Genomic DNA, 15,625 nt, shown 5'->3' with positions numbered 1-15,625 from the left:
CAGTTAAATTAAATCATTGGTGATGGTGAAAATTTGTTCCACTTATATTTCTTAGTTTCCTATCACAGCAAACACTGAAACATTTAAATTATTGTAATAGGGTGGATTATTTTCTGAAGCCAGACCAAATTGTGCTATGTTTGCCCCGAATTATTTTTCACCGTTATTTAATTCCTTTATCACTTTTTATTTGCAGGGGTGCCCACAAGGGGGGGCTATGACGCAAACTGCGTCATTGAAATATTTGGGGGGGTTAAAAATCCATATAAATATGTTTGAGGGGGGTAAAAATTAATCGAAAAGATTTTTTTTCATGGAAGAACACAACAGATAGACAATTGAGGGGGGTGCGTCATGGACATGAGGGGGGGTGGGCACCACTGTTATTTGTAAGATCTTATTCAACCTTTAATTGAAAATTATACAAAAACACTTCATTTCGTATCATTTTAAGTTACATAGTTCTGAAAAAAAAAAGTGAGGAGGAAAATATCTACGTAAATCATAGTATCGACTGCTTTAAGTGTTCGAGCGTGACTCAAAGTAACAAGAACTGACACATTACTAGACCTACTATATACTTAAAATGAAATTAATGGATTTCGAATTGCCTCGATTGATCTGGGATGATAAGTACCAAAGGAAGCAATTTATTTTAATGAACTTCTCCCTTTATATAGAAGAAAATTAATAGAAATACTGCTTTTAATTCCTTACATGTTTTATTGTCCTGCTTTTCACAAGAGAACATTGCTTAGTCAAATTAATCTTGTCTGATTTGACTGCACAAGGTAGCAGAAGAATGGAATAACTTATGTAAGGTAATAGTTGAGGCTTTACATATCATTAGATGACAGCAGGTGCCCCAACGTATGTATGTATTCAAAATAATACAATCAAATTCAAGTGATGAATATTCAAAATATATAATCAGAATAATTTGTGCAATCATAATATTTTGTTTCTTTCTTTATTGAGAGCGAAAGTTCTAGTTTTCATAAACATGACCTCAATAATGAAAACTCCTAATAATGAAAGAAAGTATTTAAAAAGTTCACGAATTATTCAAATTTATTAGATCAAAATCGCTTATCAGAAGGTCATAATAAAACTTACACAAACCGTTAGCGCTGCAAGCACCACGTTAGTTCTCGGACTTACTGAAAGTTATTAACAAACTAACTGATGTGGGTTCCTGTCATCACGGCATGGCGCGTCCTCAGGTTGCGGATCGAGAAGGCCTCTAGAAATAGAGGTTAGCTGCGAATATACTGAATAAGCACTCGTGGACAGACGATAAGGAGTGGTCCTCCATCTTGGGGTTAGGGTGAGGCTAACAACCTCATATTGTATATTATATATATATATATATATATATATATATATATATATATATATATATATATATATATATATATATATATATATATATGGGTGATTCTGAAATTAAGGGGAATTTTCAGTCCCTCTGATTTTTCAGCTTCTAGATATGCAATATTAAAGTAACAAAGTTATTATTACATAAAAAATAATTAGTACTTTGTGTTCTCCGAGTTTATTTTAACATTTATTTTATTTTTCTGCTTTTAAAAAAGCGAAAAATATGTGAAATGTAACCTCCGTGGAGTGTCCCCACCAGCATTTTTCAACATTAACAGAAGAGAAAAACATGTTTTCACTAGAAAATTCGTGAAAACTCCGCATAAGTTGCTACTGTAAGACATAAATAATGAAAATACTTAGCAAGAGATTAAATTTTAAGGCCATTTTCATGGCCCATTTAATGCGAAAATATTGTCCCTGGGTTGTGAGGTAACCTCCATGGAGCACTTTTAAAATTACCAGAAACTCTACTAGGAAGCAACACTGTCCAGTCTCTAGATCTGAAAGTGAAGCTCAGAGCAGCCATTTTGTGAGTGATATGTTGATAAGTGTGTGTGCAGTATTGTGTTCGTGAAAAATCTTCACATCTTGTGGAAAATAGGTGCGTACTCTTTCATCTTGTAACCTCCATGTATTTGCTAGTTTTATTATTAAAAATGTTGAAAATGTTTTTTCAATTGATTATTGTTAAAATAGCGGTTTTCCTACTAAAAACGAAGTCATTGCATATATAGTCTTCTAGCTTTGAGTATCAGGCTGTCTGAAGTGCACTTTTGTAACCTCCATGGAAGTAACCTCCATGATTTCTATCTAGCATGGAGGTTACACATGATCCATGGAGGTTACCATAATGAGCATTTCATGATATTATTATAAAAAATAGTTATATATTTGAGTTACTATCAGCTTCTTGTTGAAATGCTACCTATTAGAGCTACCCGGAGGAAAAATTCAAAAAATTTCATCATATGTTTGCTAAACATGCTACTATAATATAAATTACATGTAGTCTTCAATAATATATGATTTGGTTGATGAACATTAAATTAAAATTTAATTAAATGTTATACATGAGTAAAATTTCGAAATAGAACATCTGTACCATTTGTTGTTGCTTATCTCTTTGAACAAAAGCACTAAATGTTTGAAGTTAGGTGTTAGGATGTGCACTTTGTAGAGTCCAAGCTAATAAAAACAAGTTTGTTGCTGATTAAACCTGGATTATTAAAATTATTGATTTACTTTTTAATTTTATAGAGAGAATGGCACCAAGAAAAAAAGAATGGTAGTGAAAAAGTAACAATGGAATCAAATAAAAGCGTTAATTGTGAAGAGAAAAAGCCAAGTAAGGTATCAGAAGTAGGAAAATGAAAAGAGAATCAGAAAGTCGAAGAAGAGAAAGAATAAAAGCAGATCCTGTATTATACGAAGAATTCAAAATAAAAGAGAGATAGATACAAAGCCAGAACTACAAGGGGAATGATTTAAAAAAAATAGCAGACATGAGTAAACGAGAGAAAAGGGCCAAGAGAAAAAATACGTGAAAAAGTTAGAAGGCATAAAGAAAAGAAGAAACGAAGAAAAGAAGGAAGCAGGAAATAAAATGATGGAAGAGGCAACTCCTCCTGACAGTGATAATGGTGGTAACAATCGAAATGTCGTAAGGAATGATATTGTTGTGCCTAATTTTGACCGGGTGGAAACCAGCCGAAAGAAAAGTGGTAAGAAAATTGCAAAACGAAATAAAACTAACAAGGAGAAAGCAGACTTTAGTAAATGAGCTTCGGGGTCATTTTTCGCGAAGTGCTAGTGCATAGTTAAAGTTTTAATATTACAAACTGGGAAAGCGCAACAGCCAAAAATAACGGAGAAAAAGCGTCTTGAAGTTTCCGACTCGCCGCATATATCGTACGACGCATGAAGTTATCAAGTGACGGCGTGTCAGATTGAGGAACATCTACGACTCACGTGCAAAGGGTGCCGGGTTTGGTTTCCGCCCGAGTCAACTTTACTTTTTTTCTTCAACCAATAAAGTAGCCATTTCTAGCTACAAGTAAACTATTAATTCTCCATATGTTTATTATGAATAAAACAATAGATATGTTGAAATCAGTTGTACAATCCTTCAATGTTCCATGTTAACTATCAACAAAATGCAATCTATTCCATAAATATATTGATATCACGAGTTATATTATGGTTGCCCCAGTCATTGTGTAAAAAATGTTATTCACGCTTCGTGTTTACATCTGTTGACAGTGCACGAATTATAACTGAAATGAGGGGAGCAATCTCCTTTGGTTATATCTACCAAAGGGGATGGAAGTGCCGTCAAGTGGCATGGAGAAGAAACACATTGGTATTAAATATGCGCAGACTAAGCTGCTTTCAATGTAATCCTGACACTAAATGCAGTCATTTTCATGAGGGACAATACAACTCTGTGGCTGCTGCACAGAGAAAAATCCGTTCTCCGGACAGCGGTAAAAAATACACGGTATCCTCTTGCTTACTATAGAAATCAGTACGGAGCATACGTTATTCGCATGCTGCATAGGCACTGCCCTTAGATGTTACATCATGCCGTTGCAGGATGTTTGACATCTAACAGTTTTCCGTATATCACATGTATATACTACTGTTACCTTCGTCAGCTATGTTATGTACGTCCATTTGTATGTGAGATCCCGACCGCCGACGTAGTTTCATACGGAAAGTACGTATAGATGGAACCTTACACAGAAAGTATTATAAAACGTGCGTTTTCAGTTATACGTCTGCTGTACGTTAAGTCAAATAACTACAGGAATTACGCATGTGACCTATCTTTTTAAGTACGCCACCCACATTTTTTTCTCAGTGTGTTTCAACCATAAAGTGTATTATTTTATGTAACAGCATTTATGAACTGCTACAACTTGTTTTCAGATCTTCGTACTCTTACTCTAACCTAACGATGTTCAGAAGTTTCATTATAGTTACGTGTTAAAAGTTCCGTATTTTTACTTAACTACTGCACCCAGTACCAAATAAATCTCAACAAACGTTGTGTTATCAAAATGTGTAATACGCCAGTGACAACGAAAACGATGCCAAATTTTTTGGGATATCGAGAGAACTTACACAGCAAACTCTTTTGTTATGTTGAAATTATGTACTCCAGAAACACCATCAGACATTACGTGGCCTTAAAATGTCTACTGACATCTCCGAATAAAGTCGAGTTTTTTACAGAATAGAGGCAGGACTAATAATTGTGTTTCCCTGAAAAGCAAATAGAGCCACTGTGGATACTAAAGTGATTGTTGCGGGATTGGAACAACTTTTCTCGGAAAATAAAACATTCCGGTTTACGTTTACTGCAATTTTAGCTGTGTGCACAAATCTATATTAAGCATTCAATTCAAAATATTACATTGTCTTACATTTTACCAGTGAATAAAACTTAAAATATATTCACTGAGTATGTTTTGTAACCTCCGTGGATACTAATGTAACCACCGTGTTTGTCAAAATAATAAATTACCATTTTTTAAAAAAAATATATTTTCTTGACCTCATCCACTGTAATGATTCTATTTGTTTAGCCCTTAGGTGTGTAAAACATAAATTATACATTATTTCTCCGATTTTTAATTTTAAGATTTTTCCAATGCCAAAATTCCCCTTAATTTCAGAATCACCCATATATATATATATATATAAAGGAACTTGTTCAGAAACAAACATTCACAGAAGCCTCGGACCAGGAGTGATAACTTGGCACGACCTCAGCAAAGAAAAATGATGAATCTCACAGAAATAGGAATATAAAGTAGAAACTGGATCCAATTGGCTAAGGATAGAAGTCAGTGGAGAGCTTTTGTGAACCGGCATTGAACCTTCGGGTTCCACAGGCCATAGAGTGAGTTAGTTATTAACAAATTAATGTAGCGATTCAGGCTGGATGTCAAGCCAAAATAGACATTTTTTTTAAAAGAGCTTTCCGGAAAACGAAAAGGATTTCAATCGTTAGTCCTACAAGTTGATGATAGATCTTTATTTTTAGTTAGAACATAGACTTAAAATTAAGAAAAGGAAAATGAAAGTGAAAAAGCATTTAGAAGATGAAAATCCATGTATAGTTGTTCAAGTTATAGGAACAAATGTGAGAGAGTAACGAATTCTTGTGCCGCCATCTTTAGATGCCCTTTTTGAAAGTGAAGCCGGCGTGGGATCGATGAGGACCTTTAGTATGTTTTAAGGTTCGGTTTGAAATACCAATACTGAGAATTCAGCTTTCATTTAATTAGTCCAATATCGAAGCATATCTTGCCTGGGCTATTGCTATAATAACTAAAGTCCCGTTGTGTTGATATCTGTGCAAGTACGTGTGGAACACCAGTTTCGCTTATCAGCTCCTCTTAGTTTTGGTGTTACGATGGCCGACTTGAATCACAACCAACAATTGTCGAAAGTATGATAGGAGAAACGAAAGAAAATAAGTAAGAAAAAGAAACAGAATAGTAGAATGGACGAAAGAAAACAACGGTTCTTACATGGAATGAAATTTTGCAAATACAGTATTATTTCTCAACGAAGAGCATAAGAAAATGGAAAGTCAATGAAATTCTTAGAAATGGTAAGAGAAGGATTATTTTTGTACGTGGAATGTGAAAAACTAACAAATTTATTTCGGGGAGGGAGGTTGAGCCCGATAACCCCCCTAAATATGCCACTGAATATACTACAAGATTCCTATAAATTCTAAACGTATCTAGTTTTATCAAATGATTTTGCATATAATAGATTATTTTTTGCTTTATGGAAAGCTCTTGTTTATTGAAATACGTACTTTTGAAAGTAATAACGTGTATTTATACCGGAAAGTTCGGTGGAGGATAAGTTTTGAGTTCTTTCGTTACACTTTTGTTTTCCTTAGACCGCAATCGTGTATAAAAGATCAGTGTCTGTTCTTGAGGGAAGTTACATTAGGTAGAAATTACAATTTTATCTCCATAAGCTAAGAAAAGAAAACTTACCTCATGTTCTAATTCTTGCAGGACATAAGGTAAGTTATCTTCCCTTAGATTGTAACAATAAAATTGTACTTTTTTTGCGGAAGCAACTTCCCTCAACAGGCGCCATTGCACATAATTTAGTCTAGAAGAAAATTAGTCTTGCAGAAGAAAGTCGTGTTAAACCATAAATTATCAAGGATCTAACCTCCGCTATGGATGAGAGCAATCATGCTGCTTGTCCCAGGGGCACTGTGACCAGAAAAACGAAAAATGACCAGTGAAATGTTTGACCATCTTTGCGTGTCATGTTTACGTTTCTCCAAAATTATTTTGCATGAGAACTTAGACATATTCTCAGTACAAAAAATATAGATATTACTTTTACAATATTACTATTTACCTGGTTGAAGTTCTTGAAGAGGAACTCTTTATAAATGGCGTCTCTTCCACTGACTTCGCTCCATCCAGAATCTTTCAAAGGCTGCAGGGATGTTGCTCTCTCTTCTTCCGTTAATTTACCCTTTCCACTGTCACCCTGTTCACAAATCAATAAATAAATATGTTACTGAAAACGTCAGTTACTAATATGATGATTGTACTTTAAAAACAAACAAACAAAACACATCTTGCTTCTTATATTTGTTTTCTTGGTATAGCCTTGCCGATGCCGACAATAATAAAGTCCCATGCTATGCTATATTTCGTCATCCGAAAAAAAGTTCGCATATACTGTAACTTCCACATTTTCATTAATAACTCAGTTTTCTTAATATATTATCGCTTCTTTGTACTTTCCTTAACAAAGGAGTGTAGTAATGAATCATTATTTGTAATTTTGGAGAAAAATAAAGCAAAATAAGAAAATTATAACCAAAAAAAAACCATTTATTCTTATGAAACCTTAGTCTGTCAAATAATTACGCGAGGAATATCCCGGGAGAAATTAGAGAGAAAATGACTCGACAGGTATTAGGAACACTAACATGTGAAGCTACTGAACAGAAACATGAACTGAACAGTCAACTACGTATTTCTGCGTTGAATATGCAATTCACACTTCATGCACAGTTCCAATATGCAAAATCAAACAATATCTGCAGTTGAACTTACTGAAATGGGGAAAAACGACTATTTAAAACTTCAAGTGTGAACCTGCGCTTGGAGCGATATATTAGCAATATTACAAGGTATTCTTTCACAAATTCTTTCTCGGTGGTCAAGCGTGTTCAGTAGTGCTCTTGAAATTCTAGCATCAAAGGGTAGCAGTACAAATCAGCCTGCCAGAAGGTTTTTTTTTTTTTTTTTTTTAATATATGGAAACATTTCTTTAAATATAAAGTTTTGTTTTGAAGTACTTGAAGAAACAATATCAGATGAATTGTCACGTTTCAAAGCTCAGTCACATTTATTCAGCCTGTCATCATTTATATACGAAGACGCTAAAATGAGGAACGTTAACACTGTTATAATGAGAACAAATTTCTAATTTGAATAACAACCTTAAACCACACGTCCAAAATGAAAACTATTCATGTTCCTGATACCTATTGCAATGCACAGGTGTATATGTAAAGAAAAAAGTGTGTGTGTGTATAGAGAGAAAAAAACAATATATGCTTGCATTTTTAATTACAACGTAATTATTGTAATTCATAATCTGAATTTTTATCAAGCGATCTGAACCCTTGAAGCAACTTAATGTTCAAAAAGCTTCTTTTTCTTGAAGCTTTTGTAATTAATGTCTCAAATAGACCGATGTCTTGTAATACGCGCCAAGGAAATAAATTAGTTTTTAAAGCAGGATGGTATCGTCTACCCCTTGCTTCTATGGATGGTATAAAAATAATGTTGAGTTGATTTTTACGTCCCTTTCACCAGCGAAGCTATATGATACTTTTACCAACTGATTACCGTGGAATCCGAACCACATGAGCTCACACCGGGTCTCTTATGTCAAAGGTGTGTGCGCTAACCCCATAGCCACGAAGGAACTCGGTATAAAAATTGAATACAACACATTACCCCATATTACTTCACCGACAGATTTCTATTTTATGATGAGTTAAAATAGTATTTATGGATACCGTAGAGAAAAATTATTTGCTTTTTCATGCGCCGTACGAAAAATACAAAGAATAAACACAATAAAAACGAAACAAGGAAAAGGGTTCAGTGTAAAGTGCTTTGACTCTCTTGAATAAATTATTCTTCGTATTACAATATCATATCTCGAGCATTCTAGTAGAACTATTAAAATGCGCTGACTTTATAGCTTACCTGTGTGGTCTAGTGGCTAGCACGTGCGTGTGTGGTGTATGGGGCCCCGTGTTCGATTACCGGTAGGAGAACTTTTGGAATTTTTAATATACTAGATGTGTCTGTGTTCGTGTCCCTGTCGTTCAAGATTACTGGAAATAACTGTAAAACATGTATAACCGACTAGGAAACATATGCAAGTTACTGACAAGGGGAAAGCAGACTTTGGTAAATGAACTTCGGGGCCACCTTTCGCAGATAGTAGTGCACATTTAAAGTGTCAATATTACAAACTACTAGAGCGCAATTGACAGAAAACCCGTCTTAAACTTTCTGACTCTCCGCATATATGATAGAACGCATTTAAGTTATCGAATGGCAGAGAAAGGCCCCGAGTTCGATTCCTGCTAGTCTTTTTTTGTTTTTACCAATAAAGTATCCATTTGTAACTACAAGTAAAATATTAATTCACCATATGTTTATAATGCATACAACAATAGAAATGTTCAAATCAGTTGTAAAACTTGCAATATTTTACTTGTAGTTATAAATGACTAGTTTATTGGTTAAAGCAAAAAACAAAAAAGAAATGACTCGAACGGTAACAGAACCCTTTACATGTGAGTTGTAGATTTTGCGTAGGGGTAGAAATACTTATCCTGCCACCAAGGGAACAAATATATAAGGATGATGCTATGAGGAACGCGAGAATTATTAGAGTGAGAATAGGTTTGCAGATATGAATATCAACCTGTAATAGAGGTCTTCACGGGCCGGAAATTTTAGCCCGGGCCCTGCCCGTGAATTTATAATGCGAGGCCCGATCCGAGTTCGAAATATGTTTTAGCATTTAGGCCCGAGCTCATAATCAAATGAGCCCGAATTACAGAAACTTCATAATCAACTCAAAATTGTATTTTTATTTACAGCAGTTAGTAGTTTAATTATGCAGTTATGCTTTAAAAGCTCTTAAGAAAGAACGGTCCAATAAATATCATTGTAAAGTATATTTACAAAGTAAGGCCCGAAATGGCCAGAGTCCGTGCAGACCTCTAACCTGTAACCAATCGTGTATACTATAGGTAAGCATACACGAGCGGATCCACGAATGTATATTGGTTTTAGCGTCTCTTTTTCCCTCTCTCGTGTTTCACTCCTCTGGAGAAAGAGTGAAAGTCTGATGAAAACAGAGTTATTGTGTTGAAACTGTTACGTGATTGTGTTTTATATATATTATCACACAGCCTTGCTCAGTGCGCTGTGTTTAGTTTCAAGGTATAATAAACGTCTATTGCGTTTATTACTTAATCTCAAATACTCAGATCTCAAGAATGAGAACTGAGGTTATATGAGTGAAATGGTGAGTGTTTTTTCATTTGAAGCATATACATATTATCATCAATTGTCGATCCGTTGCTGGATGAAGGCCTTTCCAATACTTTTTGACAACCATATATCTTGGACAAATGGTTTCCAATATACTTGCAGGGCCACATAATTTCGTCACACCATTTTGTATTAGGATGTTGCGTAGGTCGCTATTTGTCACTTCTATAGGTCGCTGTATCTATCAATCTACTATCTCTCTTTTACATACATATTTTACATATATATATATATATATATATATATATATATATATATATATATATATATATATATATATATATATAGGAAAAGAGAGAGAGAGAGAGAGGGAGGGAGAGAAAGAACCGGTTGTAAAAAATTAGTATAGCACCACTCGTGACATCGTATCATCACCATAAACAACCTGCAACAGTTTCAAACGCAATCTCTTTAATTTTAATTTTCCAAGTAATTTCAAATTAATGCGCTACTCAATTTTCACACTTACTATTATTCTGGCAAACATACATATTTTTCACGCAGTACCCTAGCCAACTGTTTTCAAGTTGGTCACAAGGAAGCGGGTGAGGTTAGATTTACATTATTGCACCTGTATATCATGTAATATCATATGGTATTATCATGGAGGCAAAGGTGGAATAAAACGAGATCTGTAGGGCTTCTAACTCCATTCGCTCGCTCAGCTTTGTTTCGTAACGTAAGTAAATAACTTTTTTGTTAATAAAGTTGTGTGCAAAGTGGACTAATTACCACGTGACATTACGTTACGACCGGACGGTGCAACTTTAATGTAAATTCAACTACGCCCCAAGGAAGGCAAAGAAGCGTATGCCTACCTATCCCTCTCTCTAACTCCTGACTACAACTACAACCCCTAGCTTTGCGAGGGACCCACTTCTTACTCTCCTGTTGGTTTATAACGTCATTGTTTATAATTACTATCAGAAATCTCGAGGGGAAATGGTGGAAAAAGCACCAGGCATTATATATTACGTGCAAAAGCAAATGAGTATGATTTTCATGTTATTTTAATGATAGAAGTGTTATGAAAATTTAAAAGAAAAAATTAAAATAGTCTTTCCTTGGGTTGGGTTTGAACCCACGCCAAAAGTCATTTTCATTATTAGCCTGTTCGCTATCCCCGCTCGTCTACGAGGAGCGACAGCATCTGGTGTTTCATTTGTGCTATATGTATCTATATATATGCTACGTGGCGAGAAACGGATAACTTCAACCAATCAGAACAGTATTTAGCTTCTATGGCTAGGGTCGAGCATGATTAAAATATATGCTTCTGACAACAGGATTGTATGCCTTTTCTCACCAATCGCTACTCGCAGACTAAATCCAACTGAAAAAAAATTAAATCTTTAAGTTTAACGTCCCACGTTTATGCCGGTTAGGCTAAAGAAGACGGTGATAATGAGAAATGAGTGAAATGGTGGAATGAAGAAAGTGGGAAGAAACTGGAATACCCCGAGAAAACCCACGAGCACGGTGTTTGTCCACCACAAAGTCCACACGGCGCGAGCTGGGATCGAACCAGGGACTCCAAGCACCGGAGGTGAACGCTCTACCAATGAGCCACCGCGCTAAATCCAACTGAGAACGGCAACACTGCTATCAAATCTTACTAACAATATGTCGCTAAATTCAGCTTCAAAAGTCGCCAAAACTTCAATAAAAGAGGTGTTTATCGGATTTAAGCCCCACAACATTTTTCTTCGCTAAGTAGAATAAAGTAAACATGTATACATAAAAATAATTAATAAAAGGAGAAACGACGTAAAATGACTAAATTAATCGAAAACCCTGACGACGTAAAATGACTACATGTAGGCCTATACATACACACAATCAATAAAAGGGGAAAACACGTAAAATGACTAACACTGATTCCTCCGCCTTGGGGTTTTACCAATTCTTAATTAAAAACAAAATTTTAAGATGGAATTAGGATAAAAAAAAAAAAAAAAAAAAAAACAAGCTCCCACACTTCTAGTCGCTTCAATTTGTCAACTACACAGTACACACTGCAAGTACATATGGTCAAAAATTCATTCGAAATACTCTAGTTATTCTTCTGTTTGAAAAAAAAAAAATACATTGATCACCCGCAAATAATTTCTCCTCGCCCTGTTCCAAATTGTCAAGTGTCAATTTACCTGAAGTACAGAGTGTTGTCTACTGTCCAAATTCCAAGTTTCTAGCTTGAGCGGTTTGTCCTGTGAGATCAGTTATTCACTCTGGACTTCGTCTTTTATATAACAGCTTGTAGCTTGCGTTATTTCCCAAGAAAAGTTGAAATACCATTAAAAGTCACAATGAATCCCTGGTCCCTTTCTAGGCCCCTAGTGTTTCCGTATTGAATCCTAAAAGTCACGGCTCTCTGTTGATCTGGTAGCTAGCGAATAAATCTTTGACCTTTGATGCATGAGGTTCTGTGGTTTGATTCCCGGTGAGTGAGCATCAAACGCACTATAGTGGTTCAGATCCAACTTTAAACTCAAGTTCTTGTTCTGTGAACCATAGCATTTGACAAACGACGTAAATACATATCAATCAATCAACCAACCGAGTCTCAGATTCAGAGAGCTTTTCGGTAAGAAGCGCTAAAGATTCTATATTTCTCTTTATTCAAGGTAAAGGTAATTGAAGTGTCGAGACCCGAATTCTATTTCCATATCCTTTTCCTAGGACACAATTTTAAAATATACATTTTTAGTTCAAAGAGTGAGACGTTTTACCCTCTTTCCTTCAGCTGTTCGTCCAATGAATGAATCATATTTTCGCTCTTCTGGGACTTATGGTGACTGCCTCCAGGAACAGTTGTATTCATACTTCAAATATGTCTGTATTAATTACTATTAAGTAGCTACCACACATTTTGATTAGACTCTGCTAGGCTTGTCACAGAGATTGAATCAGTCGGAAAAAGACCATATTTGTATTTTCCAACGATAAATGCTGGAAGTAAAAACCAGACCTTTGGGGGGGGGGAGTCGCCCCCTCCGGCCCCTCTTGGATCTACCAGTGTGTAAAGGCTGCCAAAATTTGAAAGATATCACGTACAAGAATTTCCGTCAAAGTTGTCAGTTTCGTAGAATACTACAGTGTATAATGGGACATGGACGCAATAGTTGAAATTGAAATGTGAAAAGTTTTAAAGTCATAAAAAATTAGAACTGGGAAAAGGTGTTTCCAACCTCTACTCGGGGTTACTTTGCACCACCGGTGCAAAATACCGCTTAGATAGAAAATTATTACTATTTGCACTTCCTGCATTCTAAATTTAGGTAGATGGCGGAATGAGTTTCTTGTTGGAAAATAAATTATGAACAGTGGCGCATCCAGAAAAATTGTTTGAGAGGGATTTCACTCACAAAGGCTTTTTTTTTTTTTTAAGAAACCAGTAGACTTTTCGGGGGCTTGAAGCTTATACGCATAGGAATGACTAACATTAGATTTTTTAAAAAGGAAATTACGCAGTTTGGGTGGGCTTCAGCTTGAAAGTTCCAAACCCCGTAAATCTTCCCCTGATTACGGTTGGGATGATATTCTTGGACATAAGGAATAACCAAGGCAAATCAGTTCACGGGGATTCTTTTTTTCTGTTCCTGAGTTGGCATTTTTGTGAGACATATGCTAAACTATTAGAACGTGGTTCCTGTGCCGGTACCAGAAAATACAAAATTTTACTTACAGATATTGGTAATTCATACTAAGTATCGATACCAGTACCCTCATTCTGATATCAATATTTGTAGACTGCATGCAGTTCTGTGTAGAAAGTAAAATGTGTAAATACTGAAGGAAAAACATTTCACAGAAACGTTATGTTCGTATGTTGAACATACTTGTTTCTATGTTGTGCAAAGTAACCCCAGCAATGGGGTTACTTTGCACCAAAGTTTATATTTCAATAACTATGGTTATACTCAATGTTTACTAATGAACTTATACTAAAGTTTTCCTTATATATCTAGCTATTATATGTTTAAAATACAGTGTTCTAAATCATTACGTTTGTACGTTACATGCGATTTTCTTTAAAATTCTTTAAATCTTGTGCAAAGTAACCCCTTCTTACAGTACCGGTATTTTTAAAAATAAATAGGCCTATTTCTTGTTGGAAACTGACCTCAGTATAATGGTAGTTAAATTTACTAAGCTGGACCTCTATTTGAATACTACATCCATAAGTCAGATTTAGGTCGCATTATAGTCACATGGACAGTGCTAAAGCAAATGACCAAACAAATCCCAGTATGAATTGCTTGATTATTGTCAAGTAAAAGAACTCAGTTCTCGAACAGTAGCGAACATTGTTCCATTTAGTTAATTATCACAGTTTTGATATAAAAACTTATCTCTATCACAAACAAATTCCTTATCACTAAAGGTGGAAATAAGTTTTTTTTTAAATTTTATAACTTTTAATTTTTTTTATTTTTAAAATTTTTATATGTAAAAGGAAAATTAAGAAATAAAGATAAAAGAGCTAGTTGCACTGGAATTGCAAACTGGTATATTGAGATTGAAGCTCGATATCGAATTCTTTATTTAAAAAAAAAAAAAAAAAACTTTCCTCTGCAGGTATGCTTGCTTATCTTTCACTAAAACAATAGATTATTATTTAAAGAAAAAAACATAGCCGAGATTGTATTTGTAGTGTTTAGGCCTTTCTGAGTGCAAGTGATCTTCCCTTCCCTTTGTTGTGCATGAGGAGGTAGCATACTTTAAAAAGTGGCTTTTAAGATTTGTTCTTTCCGGAGAAAAAGTGGAAACGACAACGGTTGCCATTGTACGGGCCGGAAAATTTCCTAATGATCGTAGTCCCGGGTTCGATTCCTGGTGGTGAATTTTCCCCTTGGTTATAAGCCCGAATCGGATTTTGCTTTAAACAGGAAGTCCAGTCTCGTAGCCTCGTAGTTTTCCAATGCAGTAGTGATTTTACATTTCCTCCGGTGCAGGAGTTTCAATACATGGTGGACAAAATTAGTACTGCGAAAATATTTGGTAACCCACGATGAGCACGATCAGAATATGCCGCAAATGGGGAGAATTTTCCCCAAAAACATCCCCTGAAATCATCACTGTTGGAAAGGAGCATTTAACTCGTACTACGTATTACCCTTCCGAAAGATATTTCCTGGCCAGACACTTCTGTTTCGAAAGGTTTGGATCAGAGAGATTATTAATAATACTAAAAACCCCAATACATACAAACAAAAGACAAGAAAAAATATAAAAAGTCTAATTCAAATTTTAAAGTCCAGTTTTTAACAAATCTATTCACATTTAAAAATCATTTATCCTTTCTCATTTTAATTTCTGTGAGTTTTACGTCCCACGTTTATGACGGCTAGGATAAAATAGGAGGACGGCGAAGATAAAATAATAAATGAAATGGTGGAATGAAGAAAGTGGGACGAAACGGGAAAACCCACGCACGCCGTGTTTGTCCACCACAAAGTTCACTTGGCGCGAGCTGGAATCTAACCAGGGACCCCAAGTACCAGGGGTGAACACCCTACCACTGAGCCACCGCGGCCTTTCATTGTAGTTTCGTCAGTTTTAGCCAAATTTTCGTCGCGTGTGTCATAAGCAGTAGCGTA

General features: G+C 35.3%; 1 protein-coding gene across 1 annotated transcript in view; it reads right to left on the bottom strand.

The window, feature by feature from the left end:
- The window catches only part of LOC145664245 (pterin-4-alpha-carbinolamine dehydratase-like), a 46,199-nt gene that overhangs the window by 3,964 nt on the left and 26,610 nt on the right, over window positions 1-15,625 (bottom strand). Inside the window, exon 3 of the mRNA XM_081730737.1 lies at window positions 6,784-6,918. Coding sequence (XP_081586863.1) covers window positions 6,784-6,918 — 135 coding nt within the window. The remainder of the gene's footprint in view (window positions 1-6,783; window positions 6,919-15,625) is intronic.

This window comes from Thermobia domestica, chromosome 11 (genome assembly GCF_964235325.1).
Source record: "Thermobia domestica chromosome 11, izTheDome1.hap1.1, whole genome shotgun sequence".
Classification (NCBI taxonomy): domain Eukaryota; kingdom Metazoa; phylum Arthropoda; class Insecta; order Zygentoma; family Lepismatidae; genus Thermobia; species Thermobia domestica.
This window is presented reverse-complemented; position numbering and strand designations above follow the sequence as displayed.